Source organism: Ursus arctos, unplaced genomic scaffold (assembly GCF_023065955.2).
Source record: "Ursus arctos isolate Adak ecotype North America unplaced genomic scaffold, UrsArc2.0 scaffold_3, whole genome shotgun sequence".
NCBI lineage: Eukaryota > Metazoa > Chordata > Mammalia > Carnivora > Ursidae > Ursus > Ursus arctos.
This window is the reverse complement of record NW_026622985.1, coordinates 95,690,363-95,718,348: the sequence shown is the minus strand read 5'-3', so window position 1 is coordinate 95,718,348 and position 27,986 is coordinate 95,690,363. Positions and strand designations below refer to the sequence as shown.

At 51.5% G+C, this 27,986-nt stretch overlaps 1 protein-coding gene across 2 annotated transcripts; it reads left to right on the top strand.

The window, feature by feature from the left end:
• ZNF777 (zinc finger protein 777) lies at positions 1–26,754 on the top strand. Of its 2 annotated transcripts, none has more exons than XM_044392261.3 (6): positions 1–140; positions 4,088–4,939; positions 5,895–6,021; positions 8,136–8,249; positions 21,127–21,378; positions 24,720–26,754. In XM_044392261.3, the coding sequence occupies exons 1-6, from the start codon at positions 24–26 to the stop codon at positions 25,877–25,879; spliced, it is 2,622 nt and encodes an 873-aa protein (XP_044248196.2). In that variant the 5' UTR covers positions 1–23; the 3' UTR covers positions 25,880–26,754. The 2 variants fall into 2 exon arrangements, with proteins under 2 accessions (XP_044248196.2, XP_026334899.3); XM_026479114.4 differs by having other exon boundaries at positions 24,723–26,752.
• The last annotated feature ends 1,232 nt before the right edge of the window (positions 26,755–27,986 follow it).

Below are 27,986 nucleotides of genomic sequence, written 5' to 3'. Positions count from 1 at the left end.
GCCGGGCCGGACAGCGCACGGCCATGGCCGAGGCGGCCCCGGCTCCGGTGAGGGCGGCCCGCGCGCGCACGGACGCGCGGACTCGGGGCCCGGGGGACGGCCTGCGCGTCCCTGGCTCGGCGGCCCGGCCTGGGGTCTCGGTAAGGGACAGAAACGCCGCGACGTGGGGGGTGGGGGAGGCGGAGGGTTCGCGCGCCCCTTAACGGGAGGGGGGGCTGCGGGATGGGAGCGGGGCCGAAGATCCGGCCGCCGTCCGGGCGAGGCTGCGGGGACGCCGGGGCCTGGCACGCTCGCGGGCCCGGAGGTGGGCGCCCGGGGCGGCGCGCCTCGCTCCCTGCGGAGCGGGCGCTGCGTCCGTCGGGGTTGCCGCCGCACGTTTTCCGCAGAGCTCGCCCCCGCCGAGCCTCCCGCGGCCGGAGCGCGGCGCTGACGCGGCTCTCCCCATTTCGCAGAGCGGAGACACTGAGGCACAGACACCTGGCGGCGACCTGCTCGGCCTGCCCCAAGGTCACGTAGCGAATCATCCGTGGCCCGGTGCCCGCGTCCCCAGAAATGCCAGCCTTCCCGGGCTGCGGGCCTGGACGGGGAGGGGGCGGCTCTGGCGGCGGCCTCCCCTGGGTTAGGGGCCTGGCCCGGCGCGCGGTGGACGCGGCCCGTCGGGGGTGGGGGGAGGTGAGGGCGGGGTGAGAGGCTGGGCAGCGCCCAACCGAGCGGCTGCGTCGTGGGGAGCAGGTGACCCTCGGGCTCAGGCGCCTGGGCCTCCAGCGCCTGCGTCTGGAGGGCCCCCCGCCAAATTTTGGGTGTCCAGACGGATGGGGTCTGGGGAGCGAGCTTCTAAGGGTTTAGTGGCTGATGGTCCTGTTTAGTGGGCCATTCTTAAAAATCAGCCCTAAAATCTCCCCGCAGATCTGCTCTTTGAGATGCAGTGGCTGTGCTGGAGAGCAGGATTGCTGCACGGGAGTCAGCGCCTGTGAGCCTCAGTTTACTGTTGGGTGCAGGAGGGGGTCGGGATATATGCTTTCTAAAGAGCCTCCCGGTGCAATAAAAATAATAATCATCTCTTGGAAAAATAAAATAAAATGGAGATTTTAAAATGCCTACCTCTGGGCTTCGGTCTCCAGGGCCCTTGAATGGTATGTAATTCTGAACCACACTGGGTCCTACAGGAAAATGGCACGGCTTTCTTTTTTTTATAAATTGATATGAATGGTTATGTATTTTTTCTGCTAAGATGCATGAGTCCTGGAGACCCCATCCACTTGGGATGCACGAGGTAGGGAGGGTCGGTTAAATCCTATGATATGTAGTCCAGAATTCTCCCCCTGCCCGCAAGAGTTTGAGAATGCAAGCTTATTAACCTTAGATACTATATTTACAGCTCCATCCTTTTCTTTATGCTTAGGCTGAAATCAAGCCACAGGTTTACTGGTATGGAGGACAGTATAGCAAGGGGCTATTTGGGGGTAGAGGAGGGGGTGTGTTCCTGTGCCCCCTCATCCTTCTACAGTTCTCCAAATCTGGAAGTGGAGAGATCCAGTCTAGTAATAGAGAGCAAAGAAATGGTATTTTCCTTTGAGCTCTGATTGGACTAGTTGGTAAAGGTGTCTTACTCTGCTGGCTTTAGGTACTGTACTGGAGGGGGGGGGTTCATTGTTTTAGTTAAACCCCTGTATTACTCAGGGAGACTAACTTGGCCCCGGGGGGATTTTCCCTTCTTCCTATTAGTTGTAGGCAAATACCCTAATCCCCCTCCGAGGACAGGGCCATAATGTGCCTATTGTGTTGCATTATGCTAGTCGTTTTCCCTGTGTCTGAGGCTCCTGTCCCGGAGGGCTGTCCTGTCTGCCCTCACCTGGGAGGAGCTGAGAGGTAGCCTAGCTGTTTAATCTTCAGGTTTAGGGGTCTGTGAATCCCTTGAAAGTGTTTGCAGAATTTTGTGTGCATGCCCACAGGGTGTTTTTTGTTTTTGTTTTTTGAAGGGGAGAGTCCACAACTTTCATTCGGTTTTCAAAGGGGTCCCTGAAATGTCTTCATGGGCAAGGCCTTCCCCTCCATAGAACCGCCCACAGGTCTTTGTTGAATCTCCAGGCCTCTCTGAATTTTCGAGGTAGAAAGGATTCGGAACACTTAACTGACTTGCCGCCTCAGTGGACAGATGAGGCCTGGAGGCCACCTACCGTGTCTGCTGCCAGCCCGCTGGGTGACCTTGGGCAAGTTGGGTGGCCCCTCCAAGCCTCGGTGTCTTCATATGCTAAGTGTGGGTCACAGTTCTCAGAGTCCCTATTTCATAGGGCTTCCTGAGGATGACGTGAGATAACCCTTTAAAATGCTTAACACAGTCCATGGCGCACAGTAAATGCTGACTAACTGTTAGCTGTTATCTGACTAATTAGCTCTCACATCTGGTCAGCTGCGCGGCTATTGGATCATACTACCTCAAGAACATTCCGCCTGAACAGGCCTTCGGTTTTCAGTTCTTGGCTTGAAAGTGTGGTGCTGTCTCACTGAAGGCCCTCGTGAGTGAATGAATGAGCAAATAAAGGAAAGAAAGCGGTAGGAGATATAAATAGGTTTAGATAGCTCCGATAGATGACCCAAGCAACACCATTCTTCACCCTCACATTTTTCTTCACATGACCCAATGATTTATACTGTTCATTCATTCAGCAGACATTTATCGAGCACATACTATATGCCAGACTGGACCCCAGGGATACGCTCGCTTTCAAATGAAGAGAATGGGAATTTCAGTTATGTTAAAGATCTCTTGTACGTGACGCAGTGATGGCCATTGAGCAGATGTGCTGAAGGAAGATTGTGAGCAAATGGACAAGCATGTTATAGATGAACTTCTGTTCAGTTCCAGTAAAGCTGTTGGTTGTCTGGGTAAAGAAACCCAGAGCTGGCCACTCAGAAGACCTTGGCTTCATCTCCCTGGTCACACAAGAATTTTCTCAACATGAATATGGCAAGGTGGGGGACAGGGAGAGAGTGAATAATGAAAATCCCCCAAAGGAATCAGTCTTTCTTTAGGTTCTGGTCCCCCCCAGTCTTGACATGAGTCACACAACTGGCTGACTTCCGCTCCATTCCCAGTCCCTCCAGGCTTTTGCTCCTCATTCCCACCTGACAAACCACAGGGAGGAACTCAGACCACCAGCACATACCTACCGCAGTGGACCATCTGCCCTGGGCATTTTGGCTCCCATACAAGCAGCTGAATTGCCATCCCCTGGCCTGGCTCAGGCAGGGTCTTCCTTCTCTCTTTGCTTATAGCAGAAGTCAGCCTGGATGCCCAGAAGCCCATTCAGCCTCTCCAGGAGGGGCTGGGTCCATGTAACACGTCTCACCACGTACCTGCTTTGAGAAACTGTATTGATAAGTCTACAGTTTATTAGAGTCTGGGAAACTGAAGGTAATTGTGTGTCCTCACTACTGGAGGACAGGAGGGGAAAGACAGAGGGCACTGGGACTGCCTGCTGACGCGAGCAGGAGCAGTGGGGCCAGATGTCAAGTTCATCGTCAAGGGAAGTCCTTTAACAGTGCTGGCCCCACTGGAGTCATCTCCACCTTACTGGCAGTCTTGGGGTGGGAACAGTGCCTGGCACTGCCAGAATTCTGCTCTTCCGGTTTATGAAGTCGTATTTGATTGGATGCTCGGTGCTCAAACTCAGGGAGGTGACAGGTGCATCGGATACTGTGTTTTACGGGCGAGGACACTGAGAACAGAGAGGCCGAGTAAGCCGGCTGCTGTCAGTGTGGGCAGGACTGGGAGCTGGGGCCGGTGTCCTTTCCCCTCTCGTCCTCTCCTAGTCCTGGGTGGTCCTTGTGTATGTGTGCTGGGAAGAAAGAGATGGTTCTTGCAATGCAGAAGGTGGTGTGGCCACCTCTTTTCTTTGTTGTTAATAATAGTTTTGTAACTGACATCTAAATCAGTGCTGGGTTCTCAGGAAGACTTGTGTCCATGCAACATATCTTATTGCCAGTAAACCTGCAACCCTTTTTAGGTGGGTGCTTATCTTTGGCGTTTACTTTGTCAGCTAGAGCCTGTGGCCTTCAATCCTGTCCTTTCTTTCCTTGAACACAGGTCCAGCAGCTGGACATGGAGACCCAGCGCTCATCACCTCTGTCATTCCCCAATGTTCTGCAAGAAGAAACCCCACGTCAGGCCCCTGCTGGACTCCCCCGAGAAACTCTGTTCCAGTCCCGTGTTCTTCCCCCCAAAGAGATTCCTTCTTCGTCTCCCCCCATTCCCCGACAAGGTTCCCTACCCCAGACTCCCAAGCTCGAGACCTCTGGCCGAATGCCGCACGTTCTCCAGAAGGGACCCTCACTCCTGTATCCTGCCGCTTCTGAGCAAGAGACTCATCTCCAGGGTCCCCTGACTTCCCAAGAAGAGACCCAGTATCCACCCCCAGCTGCTACTGAACAAGAAATATCACTTCTGTCCCACTCCACCCCCCACCAAGAAGCCCCACTCCACTCGCCTGAAGTTCCTGAGAAAGACCCCCTGACCCTCTCCCCCTCAGCTCCTGAGACTGACATGGACCCCCTGCTTCAGAGCCCCGTTTCCCAAAAAGACACTCCCTTCCAGATCTCTTCTGCAGCCCAGAAGGACACACCACTCCCTACAGCAGAGATCACCCGCTTGGCCGTGTGGGCTGCCGTCCAAGCGGTAGAGAGGAAACTGGAGGCCCAGGCCATGCGGCTCCTGACCCTGGAGGGGCGGACGGGGACGGCCGAGAAGAAGCTGGCGGACTGTGAGAAGACGGCCGTGGAGTTTGCAAACCATCTGGAGAGCAAGTGGGTCGTGCTGGGGACCCTGCTGCAGGAGTACGGGCTGCTGCAGAGGCGGCTGGAGAACATGGAGAACCTGCTGAAAAACCGAAATTTCTGGATCCTGCGCCTGCCCCCGGGCAGCAATGGAGAGGTTCCCAAGGTAAAGCTATCCCAGCTGGGGCTTCCCAAGGAGGGATCTGAATTGGCATGTGTTTTAGGAATTTCATATAAAAGAAGGAAGCAGAGATGGTTAAGGAAACAAATATAATGATACCTAGTTGTCAACATCTCTTCGCCAAGCACGAGATATGCCAAAATCACATGATTTGTCCTGTTGGTTAAGCCCTAGATGAACAGGTCAGAGAAACTCTTAGTGATCAGAGATGGTCAGTTTGGAAGGGCATTCAGTTCACAATGAGCGTGACTTAGAGGTTCACTGTCCATGTGGACGGGGACCTTGGTGGAATGTTCCGGGGCTCTGTCCTCCACATTTTTTCCAGGTGACTTACATATAAATTGTTAATGCCAGTAAAAATGTGATTTCAAGAGGTATCCCAAAAAACTAGAGAATAGTTAGGTTTTAATATTATTTCCCAGAAGATCCTGAACGAACTTGAACGTGGACTGGTTTTCTTTCTATTCTTTTGCGTGTTGTCCGTGTACACAGCCTTATGTAGGGACGAGACTTGGACTACATTCTTTAGGCCAGCCCTTCTCAAATGTTATTGTGTGCTTGGATCACCTGGCAATCTTACTAAATGCAGAATCTGATTGAGTGGGTCTAGACTGGGGCCTGGGGGCCTGCATTTCTAGCAGGTTCCCTGGCGCCATTGCTGCTGGTCTGCAGACCATGCTTTATAGCAGCAAGGGTACTCACGTTAGAAAACGGACCAGACAAAACGAGGCCCTTACTCTGTGGGGTCAGGACAGTGGCTGAAGTCAGGCCAGATTTCTAGAGAGGTCCGTGGTGACCTTTGGGCCTTTCCCACTGCAGTCCTAGGAAGAGGTGTTTGAGCCAGGCCTGGGGCTTAGAGCCATTTGTTGCCTTGGGATTTGGCAGCTGAGGGCCTGTGACTGCCATGCACTTGGTCCAAGCTGAGCTTCTGTGGTTTCAGGTCCCTGTCACCTTCGACGATGTCGCCGTCCACTTCTCCGAGCAGGAGTGGGGGAACCTGTCCGAGTGGCAGAAGGAGCTCTACAAGAACGTGATGCGGGGCAACTACGAGTCTCTGGTGTCTATGGGTAAGGAGAAGGCTCGCCCACGCCGGGGGGCTTCCTTGACACTAGCCGGAGGCTCATTTGTAGACGTCGGGGGTTCTGAACTCCAGTCCTACCCATAATCAGAAACAAAGAAAACCGAATTTTAGCGCACACAACCAGTTAGAACAAACGGCCCCAGGCTTCAGAGCTGCAGAGATGAGGACAGCTCGTAGGCAGCGCCGCTCCACTGAGAGGCCGCGGGGGCAGGTGGGAAGAAGACAGACGTCGGGGTCTCACCTCTACATTTTTCACCCCCGGCCCTGTATATATAGATTTGATGAGTTTGTCCAGCAGACTAATACTAAGCGGAGTGTGAGGGGCTTTATGAGAATTGCGTTATTTAATCCTCCGCCTCTCCCGGGGGGGCGCTGGGACGGGTGTGAGCGCTCGCTCCCTTTGCCTGTTCAAGTGACTGAACACTGTCATTGATGGGGGGCCTGCATCCCCCGGATTTTTGTCTCCTTCGTGCAGAGAGGAGGCTGTGACCCAGGAGTCTGATGCTCGTGTTGGGTCCCACCAGCAAGTCACAATCTCACTGAGGATTCTTCCCCCAAAGTCTGTGCATTCTTGTTGTTTTCATTAATAAGTGGTTTTAAGGACGAAAATCCGGGAAAATTATACTTTAGTTTTATATATATCCTTCTGTCTGGTATGGGGAACTCTTCAGCACACAAAAGTTAGAAAAACATTTACCTATGCAAGTTGCATAGAAACTTTGATTCTTGCTAGAATTGTTAATTGAATATACACATACCTCCCTGTTAAGACAACTTTTTTTCCTTTTTAACTCATTTTTTCTTTTCTTTTTAAAGTATATACATAATTGTGAAAATTCAGTCATTTAGATTTCTATAGTAAAAAGCAATCCCCACCGTCCCACCAGTACTGCCCCCCAGAGGTAACCACTATGAGCCCTTCACCTGCACTGGGTCTCATCCTCACTTGTGCACCTGCCGTCCGTGGTGTGCACGGATGGGGCTGGCCACTTACTCTACTGGAGGATAGGCCCTACACAACTCCCACGTCCGTACACGTAGGCCTGCTCAGAAAGACGGAGCGGCATTCCAGATGAACCCCCGGGCGTTCGACTTTTCTGCTGTTGACGAGCACCAGGCTGGTCCGTCTCCTGCCCGTTGCCGAGCGTGGAGATAGCGTCTCTGTGCATCTCTGCACCTGCGGGAGTGTTTCAGGAGGAGGTCTGCCGAGGGGAGAGGATGCGTGCTCACAGGGTTGCGGGCGCTTGCTCTAGAAGGCTGTGCACCTCCGCGCCCGAAGCGCGGCAGTGCCGTCTCTCCATGGCCTGGCCCGAGCTGCTGTTCTTCGCTTTTAAATATTTGTCTTTTCTGATGGGTGGAAGATGACACCTCGTTATTTTCATATGTATTTTTTTGATGATTAGTGAACTTGTGCATCTTTTCCTGTGTTTACTGGATGTTTGCATCGCTTCTGTGAATTACCTGTATTTGCTTTTTTATTTTGTACTAACTGTAGGGGCTCTTTAGATCTAATAATGGATGTTAACCGTTTACAGAGAAGCCGCGCATGTGCGCGTTTCCTCCAAGTTTCTTCATCTGGTAACTTTATTTCCTAAGAGCTTTAAACTTTTTTAAATGTGAGGGACACTATTAGTATTTCGTTTCTTAGCTTCTGGATTTTATCAGGATGAGTTTTTTTACGCTATACAATTTCACATCTCTCGTGTGCCTTTGTCATGAAAAGCCCGAGCAGGCACTGGCAAACCGTGAGCAACAGCAGCCCCAGGTGACAGAGGGTCAGTTCCCGCTGGTGGGCAGGTGACGCCCGCTGCTGCTCCCCCGCGTGGGAGGCTGTGGTCAGCGCACACACGTGTGTGCAGCCCCCCCCCACATGCACATACACGCCCACATGCAGGCCCCTCACGAATGCACGCACGCATGTGCAGGCCCACACACAGCGGGGTCCCTAAGGAAGAGGGCCAGGAACTGGGCCCATTTCTTTGCCAACATTGCCAGTGGTCAGGGGGCTACTCCTCATGTCCCACTCACACAGGTGACACCCTTACAGCAGCCAGTGTGACGTCACCACATGGTATGTCTTCTTTCCTTCCTTCTGCCCAGACTATGCAATTTCCAAACCAGACCTTATGTCGCAGATGGAGCGTGGGGAGAGGCCAACCATGCAGGAGCAGGAGGACTCTGAGGAAGGCGAGACACCCGCAGATCCCAGTGCTGGTGAGTGGCTACTGGGTGGCCCAGAGCTCTGCCTTCTAGATCTTTCAGCCCTCAGGAGGCCCAGCATGGGGTGTGGCAATACACAGTAGACCCCGGAAGGCTGTGTTAGCAAGCTGTGTGCAGGAAGGCCTGCAGGTGCTGGGACCTGCCTGACGCCTCCTTGACCCCATCCCCCAGCAGCCCAAGTGGCTGAGAAATAAGAATGCCATTGGGCTCATTGTCTCGGGAAGTTTCTGACATGACCAGGTGTCACCTCACTCTTGGCAGAAAACAAAACCAGAACTGAAAGAAACGTGGTCACTTGTCAGGGTGCTAGTGATGGTGCCTTGTGGAGCTCTCCAGAGAGGGGCCACAGCCCTGGTCCTGCAGCCGGTCGGTGGAGGGATAGGGACAGACTTGACGTGAAATGTTGTGCGATGTGCAGAACAGTGTCTGGACGGGGTGGTTTGACGGAGGCAGCAGAAAGGCGTGCGTCTCAGGCGCAGACCCCAGCGTCGGGCGCCTGCGTTGGAATCCTGGCTTCTCTGCTCATTGGCGGTATCATGTTAGTTGACTGAGCCTTTTGGGAGGCTTATTTTCCTGTCTATAAAATAGGACTGGTCCTAGTCTCTAGGGCCTGATAGGGTGACTGGCCTGTACCGGTGGCCCAGTAAATACCAGCCGTTGTCGTTCTGCGTGGGGGTCGTCCCTCGCCGGCCCCGTGTCAGTAGCCCACGTGCTTGCCCTGTGGGTGCTCTTGCGGCGCGTGGCCTGTTTGTGGGGCTCCTGCTTTGGAATTGCCTTTGGACTTGAATCAGCTACCTTGAAGGTCTGCGGTGGAAGCCAATCCTTGTCCTTCGTTGCCAGACATCATGGGTGATCCTATCTTTTGAGAAAGGATAATCTAGCAGGAGAACTCACCAGAGCAAAGGCCAGGTCTTGTTATGAGGTAATGTCATTGGTTCCGGGACCTGTCAGCTGGCTCCTAGCAGGAGGCCCAGAAACATCTAGAGTAATGTCAGCCCCATGGACTGAGAGCTGTAACTGACAGAAGAGACAGAAGCCTCTGGAAAAATAAGTGCTGGCATCTCTCAGAGCAGTCCAGTATCCTTCCTTCCTGTAGGTTTGCTAGAGGTCTAAATTGAGAGTAGAGGCTGATCTGAGTTCATTCTGGCAGACAAAAAAGATGATTTAAAAGCAGGTGAGATTGGGGACTTGGGGACAAAGAATGGCCATGTGGCAGAATGTCCTTTCATTTGGAAAAAAACAAAGTTTGTGTCCACAAGGTTTGAGTGGCCACAGCCAAAAACAAGGGTCAAGTGGGAAGAAGAGAGAGATTCAAAGCAGAAGAAAGAAGCAAGCAGGCCTGGGAGGCAGAGAATGAGACTCTGGGGAAGTGGGTCATGGTAAATACCCTAGAATGCAGTCGGATGCCCCGGCGGGGTTTTGCGGTGTAGGTGCTGCTCCTTGCACATCATCTTCTGAGCGCCGGGACCACAGCATCGATCCCCTTCCCCTGTCTGCTTGTTCACACCCTCGTCACAGGCGGGCCTCCCACAGGGTCGGGCCAGAATCGAAAGCAAATAACCTCAGCCCACTCTGCCTCGGGCCGGGTTTGTGCTGGCGCACGCACGTCCGCGGCCGGAGCTTCTGTGGGAAGTGGCGGCCTCACAGAGGCTGCCTTGTGTGGCTGGAATGTGCCATTTGTTCCACTGACCATCTCCAGCCACTCGGAGCCTGGACGGGAGGGAGGACAGGGGAGGACGTGGGAACCCCCGCCACACAGGGCTGGCTGTGAGCTCGCACCTCCGTGTGAGACCAGGGGCCCCGGCTGCCGGAGAGCAGGATTGTTCTGTGAATCTGCCGTTATCAGAGCCCTGCTGTCACAGCTCTTGCATCTTCTCCTGTAGAAGAGTGGCCGCAGAACCAGCTCTGGTGCAATACCGACAGGGAAGAGCCTAGAAAACAGAATTTTCATAGTTCGGAGTACACTGAACATGACAATTTTATGAACTGGCTAAGTGAATGTATTCAATAAACTATTATTTATGGTTCGAATCCCTAAGGGCAAGGAGATCCAAAAATGATTCCGATATCGACCCTGCTCTCAAAACACTCAGAGCAGGGGCTCCCATTCATGGCCCTCGAAGGGAGGTGATGGAGGTCTGGGGACGCCAGGTCGCATTTCCCCCTAACAAATTAGCAGAGAGAAAAAACAAACCAGAAGGCATGGCTGAAATCCAAGGTCTCAGTCTTTTTGAAAAGCAATTTGATATTTTTTAGTCTTAAAATATGTTTTAAATATTTAAAATGTTCATATACTTGACCTAAGAATTTCCTTTCCTTTCTGAGAGTCTGTAGCAAGGAAAAGAATCCAAACTGTGGATTAAGATGGACAGATATTATATTACGTTATGATAGACTCTTATACACCCACTAAAATCATCAATGAAGTTTTTATACCATAGGTTTCATTTATATGTTTATTATTTAGTTCATCAGGGTTTTTTTTTTACCAGGTACTATGTCAAGAGACCAATAGCAATAACTAACCCCCCCCCACACACACACACATACAATTCCAGTAGGGAGCAGTGGTGGTGCCGTGAGGGCAAGTGTCCAGGCCCGTGAGAAGCACAGCATGGAAGGCTGCACTGAGCTAGGACAGCAGAAAAGCCCTCTCTGAGGAAGTGGAATTTTTAGTGGGAACCTGAAGGGCAAGTAGGAGTCCAGTTGCCCCCAGGAGAACTCACCGGAGGGAAGACAGTCTGGAAGCTCAGAGACCAGTTGGAGACTCTCAGTAGTCCAGGCAGGCGATGTGGCACAGGCCAGAAGAGAGGTGGGTATTCCCGGGGGCCGGTTTTGGCAGTAGAGGCTTCGAAGGATCTGCGATGGGCAGGTGTTGACAGGCTCCCCGGCCTGTGACCGCCGTGAGATGCTGGGTGCAGGACCACAGGAGGGAAGACAAGAACCGGTCGGGCTGGAGACCCCTGGGGGAGCTCCAGGAGAAAGTGTTGAGAAAGTAGCTGAATAAAGAGTTAAAAACCAAGATCTGGGACGCCTGGGTGGCTCAATCGGTTAGGTGTCTGCCTTCAGCTCAGGTCATGATCCCAGGGTCCTGGGATGGAGTCCCGCATCGGGCTCCTTGCTCAATGCGGAGCCTGCTTATCCCTCTGCCTGCTGCTCCCCCTGCTTGTGCTCTCTCCCTCTCTCTCTGACAAATAAATAAAATCATTTAAAAAAACAAACAAAACCAAGATCTGAGCTGGGGACGGACATCTGGGTGTTGGTAGCGTAGACCCGGTCCAGAGAGGGAGAAGGGAAAGAACAGGTCATGCCCTTGGGAGCCCTGACTTTTAGAGGAGATTTGGAATATATTGGTCTGGGTAGGGGCCCAGGCATGAATATTCTTTAAAACCGTTCCAAGATGATTCTCACGCACAGCCAGGGCTGAGAACCACTGTTGTAGGATTTGGAGAAGGAAGGAGGAAGCGGAGGAAATGTAAGGAGTGGTCGGAAAGGTAGTAAGACGTGAGGACAGTTGGGGCCCTGGCTGGCTCAGGCGGTAGAGCATGCGACATTAGGACAGTGCATTGTGGGGTATTTCAAGAGAAGAGTGCTTCCAGAAGGAGGGAGTGTGGTCTAGTAAGGCGAAGACTGACGTGTCCCGGGACGCGCAGGTGGGCAGCACCGGTGACCTCAGCAGGAGAAGCCTTGGGGGTGTGATGGGCTGGAAGCCCGTTGGAGCGGCCTGAGGGCAGAAGGGGAGGGGAGGGAGGCAGCACACATATCAGCTGTTTCAGGTTAGCTGTGAGTGGGGAGTGGAAGTACGGGGCAGGAGCTGGGGGGGGGGGACCTTGTTTGCTTAAGACGGGGATTGCTAACGCTGGTGTGAAGCTGATAGCGGTGAACCAGTCGACAGGGGAAGTGATGATGTGGAAACGGAGAAGGTAAATGTAACATGAAGTCCGTGATGTAAACAAAAGATAGAGAAAAAAATTGAATGGAAACAACGAAATTGTAGTTCTTTATGCTTTGTAGAATGTTCTCAAGTAAGTATGTGTTACTTCTTATTCAGTAAAAACAATTTTAAAAAAACAACAATGCATGAAGAAAGGCCTCGAGTTAAAGATGGCAGGTTGAACATGTGTTCACTCCTACCTCCCAGAATCCTTCTAAAGCAAGAGCAAAGGGACTTTTAAAAGGAATGAACAAGGAGACAAGAGCAAGCACGTTCTGGAAGCCTGAGAGCAGATGGCTGGGTGATCACTGATTTAGAAAGCTACATCCAAAATTGGTATTGGAGAAAGCAGAAAAGAAACTCGATTTGCACTCCACCCCCATTCCCTGCTCAAGACTCGGGAATGAGCAGTCCCGGAAACTCTAGGTCTCTCTGGAAATGGGGGCAAAGGTGGGCTTAAAGACAGAGGATGGGTGCGACATCTTTCACATTCCCTCCACGGCCTCCCTCAGTCCCTCAGCTGGCGTCTGCCTCTCCCAGCCCTGGCGGACAGCCAAGGCTGCTTCTCTGGAGAAGACGAGCAAGACGATGTCTGAAGGTGGACCCCGGGCACAGTGGAGGGTGGGGCACCATGCTGAAAACAAGGGAATAAGTGACACGTGACAGACAGCCACTGAGCTGTCCAGCCTTCCTCCCTAAGCTGGCTCCCGAGCAACACAGACATCTGGGATGAGACCCCCGCAGCATACTGGATGTGTTTTGCCTGGAGACTTTGGGGACCAGCCCGAGGTATCTCCCCAGGGAATGACTCAGCCAAGCCATCCTATCCCATCACTAACAAGCCCTTCCTAAAGGCAGCAAACTTTCAATCTCTTTTGAATATTCTACTTTTAAATATAAATAGATAACCAAGACCACAGACATTTGGGGAAAGCCTCTAATATAAAGAGACCAAAGGAAAAGCAGAAAAAATAAATTTCAAAGAAACAGAAACTATACAGAGAGATTTTAAAAACTATGTTTAAATACATATGTATATATTTCTATATACTTACGTAATATATACATAACATATATGTATTTCACATCCCTCAAGGAGATCAAAGAAGTGACTGCATCCATGACACAGAAGTGTAATGCTTATCGGGGCGCCTGGGTGGCTCAGTGGGTTAAGCATCTGCTTTTGGCTCAGGTCATGATCCCAGGCTCCGGGGATCAAGCCCCACATTGGGCTCCCTGCTCAGTGGGGAGAACCCTCTGCCCCTGCCCCTCTCCCTGCTTGTGTGCACGCTCTCTCTCTCTCTGTCAAATAAATAAATAAAATCATCTCTTTTTTTAAGTGTAAGGCTTATTTAAAAAAAAAATAGGAACTCCTGGAATTTAAAAATAATACAAATTAAAAACTCAGTAGTAGTGTTAGAAGATAAAGTTCAGCACATGTTCCAGAAGATAGAGCACAGAGACCAAAACATAGTGAAAGAAGTTTAAAAAGTAAATACTGGAAGTCCAACATCCAGATAATAGGAATATCACGAAAAAAAAGGATAGCAAAAATAGGGAGAAGGGAATTAGCAATGAAATAATTCAAGGAAAATTCCCAGCACTGAAAGACACGGTTTTCCAGATTGCAAGAGCCCAGCAACTGTCCGGAACAACGGGTGAAAACAGAGCCATGCCTTGGATACTTCAGCGAGACGTGTCCGGGCAACTGAGGCCAAATCGGTCCTACAAGTGTCCAGAGAGAGAAAGAAATAATAATAATAAACGGTTCATACAAAGGAACAAGAATTAGAATGGCTTTGGACTTTTCAACGATATTGGAAGAAGACAGTAGAGCGATATCTTTAAAATTCTCTAAATTACAAAGTTGGAAAATATTTTCCAGCCATTCTAGAGTTTTATATCAGCTAGACTATTCTAATTAAATGTGAGAGGTGAAATCAAGACATGTTCAAGGTCTCCCGTGCACCCTTCCTCCAACTGGGGGAGGCGCTTTGCTGAAATGAGGAAGTACACCGAGAAGGAGGTGTTAGGAGCTCAACACAAGCGAGGTGAGGGGGATCCTCGGGGTGCTGCCGAAGGGGGATCCCAGGAAGATGGCTCTGTACCCTGAGGCAACCGGTCCAGACTGGAGCACATCAGAAGGTTGTAGAAAAATTTTTTCCAAGTCAAGGAAATTGAGAAATACCCATTATGTCCGAATGTTTTGAGGAGAGACTTACAGAAGAGGTCGGGGAGTTTGGAGCTGACTTAATGAAAATTGTAAGCTAAGCCAAGGAAAAAATTAAGAATTCCAGGGAAAGCAAAAGACACAGACATAGAAAATAACTGTAGTATACTCCACGGTTCAGTGTTACATAACATTTATGTGATCTAATAATGTAAATGCCCAATATTCATCCAACCAGAATTGCAAACCACATCGGCAGGCTCAGGGATTTGTTAGAGATTTGCCGGGATGGGGAGAGATGGTCCTCATCTCCAGCTCTTGGAAGTCAACAGGTGATGTTTACATTGAAAATTTGAGGGACTCCTGGGCGGCTCAGTCGGTTAAGCGTCTTCCTTCAGCTCAGATCAGGATCCCAGGGTCCTGGGATCAAGCCCCGTATCAGGCTCCTTGCTCAGCTGGGAGGCTGCTTCTTCCTCTGCCCCTCCCCCCACGCACATGCGCATGTGCTCTCTCTCTCTGTCTCTGACAAATAAATAAAATCTTAAAAGAAAGAAAAAATTCAAGGAGTAGCAGCAGGAGTGTGTTCCTCAGAGGTAGGAATTGGAAGTGTTGCCTCGGTGAACAGGAAATACGGGTGGGGAGTGGAGGAGAGCTTTTTAAAAACAAGTTTTGAGAAACTTGTGTGCATATGTAACTTTTTTTTTAAGATTTTATTTCAGAGAGAGAGAGATCACGAGTGGTGGGGGGGGGGAGTCTCAAGCACAGAAATTGGAAGGAGTACACTGAAGACAATTATGTAGGACTTTCATTCTCCCTGCATTTATTCTTTTTGAATTATGCTGATGGAACTTTAGAGTTCTTTGGAAAGTAAAAACCAGTGTCGCCACGTTAACCTTCTTCAGCAGCTCAAAGCAGAGAAATGATGGCTGGCATTCCTCTTTATGGCTGTACTTTGTTAGATTCTTAAAGTTTATGGCCTATTAATTTTTAAAGTCTTTTTTAACACATTTTTAAATTTTTTATTCTTTATTTTTTAAAGTTTATTTATTTAAGTAATCTCTACACCCAACCTGCGGCTTGAACTCAGGACCCTGAGATCAAGCGTCGCACACTCTTCGGACTGAGCCAGCCAGGTGCCCCAATTTTTAAAATCTTTTTTAAAAAGTTCTATATGGGGGCGCCTGGGTGGCTCGTCGGTTAAGCATCTGCCTTCAGCTCAGGTCATGATCCCAGGGTCCTGGGGTCAAGCCCCGAGTCGGGCTCCCTGCTCAGTGTGGAGCCTGCTTGAGACTCTCCCTCTGTACCTCCCCCTGCTGGCTCTCAAATTGATAAATCAAATCTTAAAAAAAAAAAAAAAAAAAAAAAGACTTTCTGGGTCAAAGGATGTACCCATTTAAAAATTTGATACATATTTTAAAATGTCCCTCAAAACAGTTGTGCCAATTGATGCACCTTCAGTTCATACACAAGCATGAGACTCCCTCTTTCCCCACACCCATGCCGATAGTCGGTGTTATTTTTTTATTATTTGCCAAGTGATGGTAGAAGAGACAGTATTTTGATGCTTTCATTCAACTTCTGTAAGAGTGATGTTGAGCCTATTTTCATACCTTTATTGATCACCAGGATGTATTATTTTATGAATTATCTTCTGATCATTCTTTTTGGATTATTCATCATTTTATCATCGATTGGTAAAAGCTTTTTAAAAGTTAAGGATATTGGGCACCTGGGTGGCTCAGTTGGTTAAGCATCTGCCTTCTGCTCAGGTCATGATCCCGGGATCCTAGGATCGAGTCCCGCATCAGGCTTCCAGGCTCATGTGCTCTCTCTCTCCCTCTCTGTCCTGCAAAAATAAAATCTTAAAAAAAAATTTTTTCTTTAAGGATATTAGCTCTTTCCCTATGTATGTGGATATGTTTTTGAATATATGGTTTACCTTTATATTTAGTATTTATGTGTGTGTGCGTGGGGGGGGTATGGATATTTTAAATTTTTGTGTGTTCAAATTTTGTCAGTTTTAAGTTTCTATGTATTCAGATTTATCCATAACTTTCTTTATGGTGTCTGGGTTTCATATTAAGTGTAGAAATACATAGCCCCTCTTATTCAGTAAACGTGATTACAGGTCTTAGGCCTATGAGCTTTTTAAAAACCTCTAAAAATATTTGAAATCTGAAATAAAATTTTTCTTGCTCCAGAAAACAAAAAGAAAATTGCAAAATGCAAATAGTTAAGTATTTTCACTAAGTGTCTGCAAATATAACATTATATCAGCTTCATTGACTATGAAATGTAGTGCTCACAAGCACGACACATTTGGAAACAGTGTGTAGGGTTGATCTTCCCCCCATCTTGCAAGAGTTCGCAGAAAGAAATGTAATTAGGAGATCACAAACCAAGCACAAAGTAAATAAGTTCCTCATCACCAATGTCAAGGCAAAGCTACAGAAATTCTTTCAAAAAAACTTACACCTAAAAATGAGTCGGTATGTATTGGGCACGTGCAATGTCTGCTGTCACTGGCCAGATAGCCTCCAGAAGGAGGATCTGAAGTCCCAGGGGGCTAGGAATAGCCTGTTCCTCTGCTCACAGTTATTAAAAAAAGAGAGAGAGAGAGAGAAGCTGTTTTTTTTTTTCTAATACTAGTATGATTTCATTATTTGTGTCTAAATTTTTGTTTCATTGGTAGTTTGTTTTGATGTGAAGACTGTGGTCGGGAAGCCAGCTGTCCCCACTCCATCCATTCATTCCCGTTCGTTTAAAACTTTTCCCCACTGGCTTGGGATTCCACCTTTGATCATAAACTATATCCCTGCAATGTACGTGTCTTTAACTTTTATCAATGGGAGACCAGATTACTGCTTATAAATGCAATTTGGTTGTCAGTACTCTTTCAAAAGTTGTTTGGGGTGGGGAAGCCTTTTTGGTGGGAGGCCACTGGCTTCCCTGCTGTATAACAAATGGAGGAGAGGCAGGAAAATGTGTAAATACAGCACCTTTCAAAGGGAAAAGAAATAACCGCCATAGAGAGGAGCACAGTTCCGTGCAGCTGAGAGCGTGTAAGGGGGTTGGCAGAGTGAGGTCTCGAAGGAGAAGCGGGTGCCGGAAGGTACAAGGAGGCTTCCAAGAGGGACAAGACCTAGACGGCTTTGAGGGTTCCGTGAGTCCGTAGTCGATCTGTTCTCATTCAGAAACCTCATCAGTGAGAGCAGCCCCACCCCTCGCCCGTCCCCATCTTACGAGGGAGTGTTTCTCTGGAGTATAAAAAGCTCTCTGGGTTACAGAGATGGTCCAGGACGTAGGGGCACAGGTCCACAAGGGCAGCGCTCGGGGCCGGATGGCAAATTCTTTCGCAAGTTAGATCACCTGCAATACTTTGCTTTCAACAAAATTGAAAGAAAACCTAATTAAGTTGTCAGCTAATAGGTCATTAGAAACAATTTTTGATGATATGTTAACCATGTGCTTTCATGGCGTTATAATTCAGAACAAATTCAGAGAATCGAGTGATGATTCCCTAACAAAGCTCCTGCCAGCCCATCTATGTATCTATGTAAATGAGCTCTGCCAGTGCTTGTGTTTATGAAAATGAAAAATAGGAACAGATTTTATTCTGAACTCTTGTCTCAATCAAGTAATAAGAATATTCATTCTCAGATAAGCAAACTAATTGGGGAAAAAAAATTCCTCTCCATCCTTGTAAGAGCTGTTTCCAACAAGTTTTTAGGTTTCAATCTTCAGTAACTGTGTATCATTCTACAGTAATAATAATGAAGGATAACTCAAGCCAGGAAAACAATCAACACTTAGAGCCCCGTGGTTATTAGAAATGAAAGCAAAATTAATCTTTCAATTTACATACACGTTTTTGTGGCAGAGGGGTAGACGAGGAGATCGGTAATAGACTTCTAAGCATAAAAATACGTTCTACTGGGATAAACTTCTGTGGGCAAAGTGGGAATGGAAATAGAAGTTCAAGGTGAAAAGGAATGATATAAAAATTTCAACTATCAAAGAAGAACTTGTTCGTGTATTTTTTAAGTGAATAATGGTGGGTTGAAAATTGCCGGCGTTCTCAGATCCCACTGGCGACATTAAAGAGTGACAGAAGAGTTTATTTTAAACCATCAATATTTACAGTACTCCAGAAATGACATCTTTTGCAGTTACTGAAGCATTTTATGTGTTTATTCAAAAAAGTGCAAAGGGGTGCTTAGTTTTTAAAAACTGCTTTAGGGAGGAGGCAAGCAAAAAATTTTCAAGAGCTTATGAAGTCAGGGAGGGTATTTTTCTGGCGCTGGGGTCACGGTCGTGCCCGTGGCTCCAGTGCAGAGACAGGGATTGCAGAGGGAGAAGCGGGCGCTGCGGGGCGAGCACGGCGGCCCCGGGAACAGGGCAGGGCTGAGGCAGCAGGCAGAGGAGTCACCATGTCCCCCCGTCCCCCGGGTGGGAGAGCGAGGGGAGTCAGCAGGGTGACTCGGAGCTAGAGCAGGAGCCAGGCAAGGACGTGAGTGTGGGTGACTTCATCTTTTTGTGAGACCGGGAGTAGGAGGAAGAGGTTTTGGAGACTTGGTCGTGGGGAAGGCAGGCTCGGCCCTAGTCTAAGGCTGTGGCCGAGGCGTCGGGGACCGTCACAGCTGCTCTGTTCTGCTACTCCACCGGCTGGCAGGAGATGGGTTGGCCGCTCAGAGGAGAGAGAGAACCCAGTTTTGGGTCCTGTGGCATCAGCTGCCAGCCTACTGGGTGGGTCTGGTTTCCCCAGCTTTTAGCTTGGGGATCACGAGTGGGTGTGGTTAACAGCGGGGAAGCTTCCCAGGGGCGCGGGCTGTTGGCTTTGTTTACCAGGTTCCAGTGTCTTTTCTCTTTCCACAGCACTTACCACCTTCTGACATCCCGTACAATTTATTATTGTGCTTATTGCCCTAGGTAAGGTGTATGAGGGTGGGGAGCTCTGTTAGGTTCCCTGATGTACCCCATGGCATTAAAATACCCCATCGCACATAGTTGGTGCTCAAAAAGTAACCGTTGAATCAGTGAATTCAGTGAAGGAATGAATGCCTCTGCTTATGCATTATGCATTTATAATTTCCTTAATTAAAGTGATTTTCAACCTGTGAGGGAGTTCATGCTGGTACAGCTCTCTCCATAGAGAAGAAAGTAGAGCTGAACCCCTACCTCACACTCCACACAAAATAAAAATCAATTTCAGACGGAGCAAAGACCTAAATGTAAATAATACAGCAAGAAAAACCTTGAAGTAAACTCCAAGAGAACCTATGAACCATCCAGGAGCAGAGGAGGCCCTCTTAACTAAGAAAACCCAGAAGCCGTAAAAGACAGAGGGACATGTGTGACCACAGGAAGACTTGAAGACAGCAGTCTGATAAGAGACAGCACAGAGTCAACAGACAAACGCTAGATTTGGGAACTGTCTGAAATGCTGATAAGAGAAACGTGTTATCTTTAGCACCGGAACCAAAGGACTCTTCCCTGTTGACAAGAACAGAACTCAGTTCATATGGCATCAACTTGAAAAGGCCAATAAGGAAAAGAAATGATATTCAGATGACCCTAGTCAGGAAAGTGGGATTAAAGTATCAGAAAATTAGCAATTTGCACCCATCTGACTGAGGAAAATATGAAAGAGCGGTGCTGTCTGTCCCTGGCAGGGAGGCGGGGAAAGGCTGTTCTCCCGCAGGGCTGGTGGAAATACGAATTGTCACAGCCTTGTTCAAAAGCAGCCTGATGACATCTATCAGATTAAAAATAACCACACCTCTGACTCTGCGGCCCCACTCCTGGGACTCGCATGGAAATCAAACCCCTGTTTTATAGGGAGACGTGTAAGTCCACACGCGATTGCGGCGTAGTTCATGCAAAAGACTGGGAACAAAAAACCACATGTTCCTTAGGAGGGGAACGGCTGGACACACTGCCGTCCTGCACGGCTGCGTGCAGCACCGGGGGGGAAGCGTAGACAAAACTGCTAGGGTACTTACAGGGGTGACCTGGGGAGGTCACAGCGGTGAAATGGGAAGGGGGGAGAGGAAGGCAAATCGAAAGAGAAAAAATACCGCGCTGAAAGATTATGTCCTAAATCCCATTTATGAGAAATGATGCCCGTGTGTGGACATTCGAAATTACCTGCAGACCTATTGGCAAGTTAAAGAAAAGGGGGGGGCAACATGTGTAATCAGATGCTGTTTAACTAAAAACAAAGCTGAGAGCTCCAAGTGCACGGCGTGTGTGTGTGTGTGTGTGTGTGTGTGTGTGTGTGTGTAGCTGTGGGCCGGGCCGGGGCTCGGGGATGTCCGGTCTGTCTGCATCAGACCCCGGGGGCTGGGCTAGAAAGGTGTGCAGGGTGAGAGGTGATTAGCCTTTCCATTTTTCAGCTTCACTGTGAGAGAGGGAAACTACCCGTTGACTTTGGCCCCACCCGGGAAAGGGAATTAAGATTGCATTTGTTTTTAAAAAACAAACAAAAAACAAAAAACCAGCCCTGACAGTAGTATTTTTAAAACTGTAGGGGTCATGGAGTACATACTCCACGTCTGTTTTAACTTTGCTCCGCTTTGCAGTGATGTTCAAGGCCACAAAATGTCCAGAAAATTCTATGTCTGCTCGCTCGACCCCGCATCCTGTTTCCTCATGGTCTCTAAAATGAGAATTTTTGAAATGTAAATCCTAGGCTGCAGAAACCTCGTGCAATGAACGTGTTCTGGGTTCTTCTGTCCTGTCCCCCCCGCCTCTCCCTACCTTCTCAGCACACGACGGGATCGTGATTAAGATCGAGGTGCAGACCAACGACGAGGGCTCAGAGAGTCTGGAGACGCCGGAGCCCCTGATGGGGCAGGTGGAGGAGCACGGCTTTCAGGACTCCGAGCTGGGTGACCCGTGCGGCGAGCAGCCGGACCTGGACGTGCAGGAACCGGAGAATCCATTGGAGGAGTCCCCAGAAGGCTCCAGTGAGTTCAGCGAGCTCAAGCAGATGCTGGTGCAGCAGAGGAACTGCACAGGTCAGTCGCGGGGGGGTGCGGGCTGCGGGGGAGCTGCCGTGCGGCCTGCAGACGGCCCCTGCCTGGCGGGAAAGCTGGGCTTCCCTTCAGATAGGGTCGTTTGACCTTGATGGGTCGACAGGTGTGACGACCGCAGGCACGGCCTCGGGACAGGTTTCCTGCCCCCGGGTTCAGAAGGATCTGTCTCCGGCTAGGAAGAAGGTATTACAGCCAAAGACGAGGTCAGATGCGCACCCGAAGGGATCTCAGGGATCACCTCTCCAACTCCCTCCTTCTACAGGCAGAGAAGGTCAGATTATTTGCCCAAGGTCATGTGGTTGTGGCGAGGCTAGAACTTCCACCTCCTGCTGTGTTCTGGAGAGTTCTTAGGTCACACTAGAACCTTCAGTGACACAGAGGGCTCAGCCTTAGCCGAGCATGTTTTTTAAAATAACGGACGGTCCTGTCTCTTCGTGGTATGATCTAGCCGTCGCTCGTGTTTAATTATAAAACCCCAGGGTCACACTTCTGCACACTCTTGGCTCCTTGTGAGTTCCAGAACAGTGAGGAAGTGGGCTCTCAGAAGCCTGATCTTGGGACACCTTTGGGGGCCAATTGTCTGATGCTGAAAAGCCCGACCTTGTCCTCACAGTGCACTGTGTCCACGCACCATGGAGCTTCGGGGCTGCTATTTACTCGGGCTTTTCCGCTAGAGTCATAAATGAAGTCAGCCTGACCCTTTCTTGAATCCTCCTCATCTAGTTTTGGAAATAAGACTATCCTCAGCTTATGAAGGTGAACTGGAAAGCTTTCTCTCTTTTTTTCTATATTCTGAAAAGAATGTAGAAGATAGGAATCAAGTGAATGCTACCAAATTTTTAAGGAACACACTTAGGTTTTGGTTTTTTGTTTGGAGGGTTTTGTTTACATGCCAAAGAGCCAATAACTATCATAGCAATTTCTATACTGTTTGTATTTAGAAATGTGTCCACATCCATTTTATTTAATAGGTTTTTAAAAGTATTATGCTGATGATTTTTACATTTTTTTCATTTTGCCTGTAGAGAATCCCTTTGCAATTGGCCTTTTGGCACTTCATAAAATATCACGGACATCTTTCTTGATCAAAAGATGTGGCTCTAACCCCTTGTTTTTTTGTTTTTTTTAAAGATTTTATTTATTTATTCAACAGAGACAGAGACAGCCAGTGAGATAGGGAACACAAGCAGGGGGAGTGGGAGAGGAAGAAGCAGGCTCATAGTGGAGGAGCCTGATGTGGGGCTCGATCCTATAACGCCGGGATCACGCCCGAAGGCAGACGCTTTAACCGCTGTGCCACCCAGGCACCCCCTTTAACCCCTTGTTTTTAAATAAGCGCATGATATTCCCGAAAGCGTCTTAATCTACAGGCTGGGCTGTAGTGGAAGGTGCAGTGGAAGGTGCAGGGCGGGCCGTGAGGCTGGGCTACAGCAGAGCCTCGAAACAGAAATGCCAGCCTGCCCTCTGGGCACTCACATTCATTCTAGTGGGAACTTCAGGCGCGTTCTACACTGTACTTGGCGGGATTTTGCATTCTGGATTTTCGGGCTAGCTGTTTCATTCTTACTTCATTCAGGGGGAAAACGGAACACCTTTGATGCTCAAGGAGAGCTTAACACCCCCGTATTGCCCCCTACTTTCACGATAAGCACCAGGGCGACTAGTCCCCGACCTCCGAAGCTGCCTCCTCCTTCCAGATCTTTCAGGCATCATGTTCTGTGGCTGTCCTGCGTCCCTTGCTGCTGGGAATCCTAACAGGGCCCAGGCAGCACTGGCCATGACGAGAGGCCTGAGCTGGACTGGCACACCTATGTCCTAACTGTGACCCTGCTGTTTCCTCGGTTCAGAGGAGCAGGAGGAAGTGCCAAGGCCCAGCGGTCAGTACCAGCTACTTTGTAAGATCTGGGCCAGCTCATGCACACCGCCGGCTTATTTCCCTGTGAGGGGACAGACTAGATGGCCCCTAAGTTAGAAGCTCTGAAGAGGTCTGGCTTTACTTTATTGGAACGATCACTTGGTATTTCTGGGCTTGGATGCCCCACATCTGTGAAATGGGGATAATTCTTGCTTGGCTTATCCTGTAGGAGATTGGGAATAAAAAGACACAAGCTCTCGGGTGAGAACTTGGCTGTTAAGAATTCTGCAAATGCAGACTGCTACAGCGGCTTGCACCGGACAGGTGGGCTCAGAAAAGTGAGCGCCTTTCTCGTGTCACACAGTGACTGAAAACAGCTCCCCCAGTGACAGTGTTTAGGGGGTGCCCCATACGTACAAGGCGTTTGAGAAAAATGCAAACAGGAGTCAGAGGGCACTCCTTTTCTCTAGGATTAACATTCTCTCGGGGAACACTCTAGAACACTGTGTAGAACGGCTAATATCTTGGGCCCTAAAGGGCCGGCCGAGAGGCTGGAGGGCCAGGGAGGAGGACATCCTACAGTTGGGGTGTTCATGGAGCACTTACTGTGTGTGTGGGACCGCACGCCAGAGCCTGGGGGGAAGGCAGGAGAAACCCTGGCCCTAGCTTCCGGCTTGGTAGGGTCACAGCAGGTGAGTCGCCCACCTGTGTGGGTGTCGTGCTGCAGGAGAAGGCCGAGGTCCTAAGTCCCGCGCAGGCAGCCAGCGAGCGCTGCGTGCCCAGGAGGGCTTGAGGGCCGCAGGTTGGGATGGTCAAGGAGGATTTAAGACAGGATTGGAGCTGAGTGGTATTGGGCCGTGGGATTTGGAGGCACGGAGAGGAGGGGGAGATGGCTGGAGGAGGGTGAGTACAGACACCTGAGGAGAAACCCGCAGGTGCCCTCAGGAAAGCCGCCCGCCCGAGAGGCTGGGGGAGTTCGGGCAGAGGCGGCCTTGGAGACGGAAACCAGGCCCCTTTCCACACACGTGGTAGAAACCCAGTCCTCAAGTAGCTCCGGTGAGAAGGGAAGGTCCACGTCGGGCGACACCTGGTAGGTCCACGAGGCTGCCCGCTTCAGGCTCCCCGGGCCTGAGCACCCTCCCCCCACCCCGGGGCGGCCTGCAGGCACCTGCCCGCCACCAGCTCGGGAGATGGGCGCGGGCAGGCCCGGCGTGCCCCTTCCGGACTGCATAGGGTTCCCAGAGAGGGTTTCTTCCAGACCCGAGCCCGAGGCCCGGCCGGGTCACCCATCCAGCCCCGCGGAGGTGGGGCAGCAGGGAGTGGAAAGGAGGGTTCCCCCAGCAGGCGGCACGGGGGCCGACGATCCACAGGCAGTGCGTGGGGGCCAAGGCGAAGCCGCCTTACCTGCCTCGGTCCAGGGTAGAGGCCCCGGGCCCCTGCTGACGTCTGTCCGTCTCTCTCCCTGGAGCAGAGGGGATCGTGATCAAAACCGAGGAGCAGGAGGAGGAGGAGGAAGAGGAGGAGGAGGACGAGCTGCCGCAGCACTTGCAGGCCCTCGGGCAGCTGTCCGGGCGCTACGAGGCCAGCATGTACCCGACCCCGCTGCCCGGGGAGCTGTCCCCCGAGGGCGAGGAGAGCCCCCCGCCGCTGCAGCTGGGCAAGCCGGCCGTGAAGAGGCTGGCGCCGCCGACGCACGGGGAGCGGCACCTGGGCGACAGCCGCGGCTCGTCGAGCCAGCAGCAGCGGAACCGGCGCGGCGAGCGGCCCTTCACGTGCATGGAGTGCGGCAAGAGCTTCCGGCTGAAGATCAACCTCATCATCCACCAGCGCAACCACATCAAGGAGGGGCCGTACGAGTGCGCCGAGTGCGAGATCAGCTTCCGCCACAAGCAGCAGCTCACGCTGCACCAGCGCATCCACCGCGTGCGCGGCGGCTACGCGTCCCCCGAGCGCGGGCCCGGCTTCGCCCCCAAGCACGCGCTCAAGCCGCGCCCCAAGTCGCCCAGCTCGGGCAGCGGCGGCGGCGGCCCCAAGCCCTACAAGTGCCCCGAGTGCGACAGCAGCTTCAGCCACAAGTCGAGCCTGACCAAGCACCAGATCACGCACACGGGCGAGCGGCCGTACACGTGCCCCGAGTGCAAGAAGAGCTTCCGCCTGCACATCAGCCTGGTGATCCACCAGCGCGTGCACGCGGGCAAGCACGAGGTCTCCTTCATCTGCAGCCTGTGCGGCAAGAGCTTCAGCCGCCCGTCGCACCTGCTGCGCCACCAGCGGACTCACACGGGCGAGCGGCCCTTCAAGTGCCCCGAGTGCGAGAAGAGCTTCAGCGAGAAGTCCAAGCTCACCAACCACTGCCGCGTGCACTCGCGCGAGCGCCCGCACGCCTGCCCCGAGTGCGGCAAGAGCTTCATCCGCAAGCACCACCTGCTCGAGCACCGGCGCATCCACACGGGCGAGCGGCCCTACCACTGCGCCGAGTGCGGCAAGCGCTTCACGCAGAAGCACCACCTGCTGGAGCACCAGCGCGCGCACACGGGCGAGCGGCCCTACCCCTGCACGCACTGCGCCAAGTGCTTCCGCTACAAGCAGTCGCTCAAGTACCACCTGCGGACCCACACGGGCGAGTGAGCGCGCGCCGCCCGGCCAGGTGCGCCGCCCGGCGCGCGGCCAGGCCCGACCCCCGGACAGTTGCCCGGCCGATGCGAGGCCCGAGCCGGGCAGGCGGGGCCGGGGCGCCCCCAGCCCCTTTGCTGTGAGCCCCCCCTTCTCCTTTCGTCCCAACTCCCAAGGACACGGGGGTAGTGAGACCAGGTCGCTTGCTGCCGTGTTGACCGGGGGGACCCCAAGGGGGGGTGCGCGGACCTGGGGAACCCCTTCGGGCTGTTAATTTCCTTGACAATAAAATGGATGAAACCAATCAGCACGGGGGGAGTGATTTGGCCGCCGGCCACTCGGAGGGGCGGTGCAGGGCCACTTAGTTGGGAAATAGAACTTTATAATTACCTTTTGAATACTGTGGTTCTATTTGATAATAATAGAGTAATTTTTAAAAGACGAGCGTTTCCTGTTTGCCGTTTTTGTTTGGTTTTGAAGGGGGGTTGAGAAGGTGGCCGAGGGATCTGTGCCTAGTGTCAGTGGACAGGTTCCGTGGAGCCCCTCTTCTGTGCTCATTCCCTGTGTTACGCGGCGGAGGGGGCGCCCATCCCACCGATTGTAAGATCGAGAAGGAGACAGGGCTGCCGAGATTGAAGTAGTGAATTGGCGTACGGAAGGGCAGACGCTCCCCGCCGCGGGGTCCGCGAACGTGAGGTGCGGGGAGGACGGGGCGTTCAGGGAGGAGTAGGGCCCAGTTGACCAGGATGGTCGGGGAGAGTTGACAGGTTTGGAATGGGCTGGAGAGACGACTATACGGCAAATCTGCGGCTTCCCTCAGGACCAGGCCGACTTCCCGCCCAGCTTGAAATGCAGCAGCAGGGCGGTGGCATGGCCAGGGGTACAGGGAGGGGTAGGGAAGGGGTGCAGAGGCCGCTGCTGCCAGTCGTTGGGGAAACCACAAAATGCTCCGGTCAGACCTTTTTTTATGTGTCTGTTGTCCCAAAGCTACTCTTTGAATTTGTGAAGTGCATGACTGCGCCCTCGGGCTCCAGTGGCCCCTCCAGTGAGGCACTGCGAGAGAAACTGCAGACCCATGACACTGGCCACCGAGCGGCCTCCACCCTGCTCCTGGGCTTGGCAGTGACCCAGAGGGAATTCAGGCGATCAGAAGAGACAATTCCTGGAGGCTGGCGGAGGGCCGGGCTCAATCCGGAACCTGGGGAGGCCAGACTTGGGCAGAAAACAGAAGAGCTGGGGAGACAAGAACTGCTGAAGGGAGCAGATGAAGTCATGAGTCTGAGGGCGGAGAGGAGAGAACGTGCCATATTATTGACTCTGAAGAGACCAGGAGGTCACCAACCCCTTCCTTTATAAAGACGCACACAGAGGGGAAGTGATGCTCACATTTGAAAGGATCCGGCTTTTCCATTCACTGAAAATTTTCTGCAAGGCTGGTAGGACATGAGCGCAAGCAGCCGGAGGAGGGGTGGCGGCCGGGGCTGGGGAGGGGGGCTGGTCAGGCCAGTCTGGGTCCTGGGCTGCAGAACCCCATCCGGGAGCAGGCAGTTAGACTCTGCGAAGTAAACTTGAGGTGCCAAACGCAGGACTGATGCTCTGCGACCACAGGAGGAGGAGCCTGGAGAAGTCAGAACCCCTTCTCTGGGGGGGTGGGGTGGCATCAAAGCCAATCCTGTGGGCTGGGGAAGGTTCCACAGATGAGAAAAATGGGCAAGGCCTTCTCGGTTCAGGGATTCTTAAAGGGGGGAGTGTGGAAAATGGGCTCCTCTGTTAAGAAGCAGTGACTAATGAAACCCACGGAACTGGAGAAAGGGTTTGTGTAGAAAACCAAGAAGAAGGTTGGCTTGAAGCAGACTCGGCGTGCAGAGAGGGTCTTGGATCTAGGATCTCTCACGACTGAGGAGTTTGGTGGGAAACCATTGCTGAGCAGGGGAGAGGCGTGAGGCAGTTGGCGGTGTGGCAGGAGATAGGCTGATGGGCCGGAAATGTGCCGTGGTCAGCCATCTGGGTGAGCCTGCCACAGGCCGTGGAACTGGTGGCTGGAGGTTGCAGCGACGACAGAGGAAATGGTCCTTTGCCACACCAGGATATTGGAAGCCTGGAAGAGATGTTAGCAGGGGTA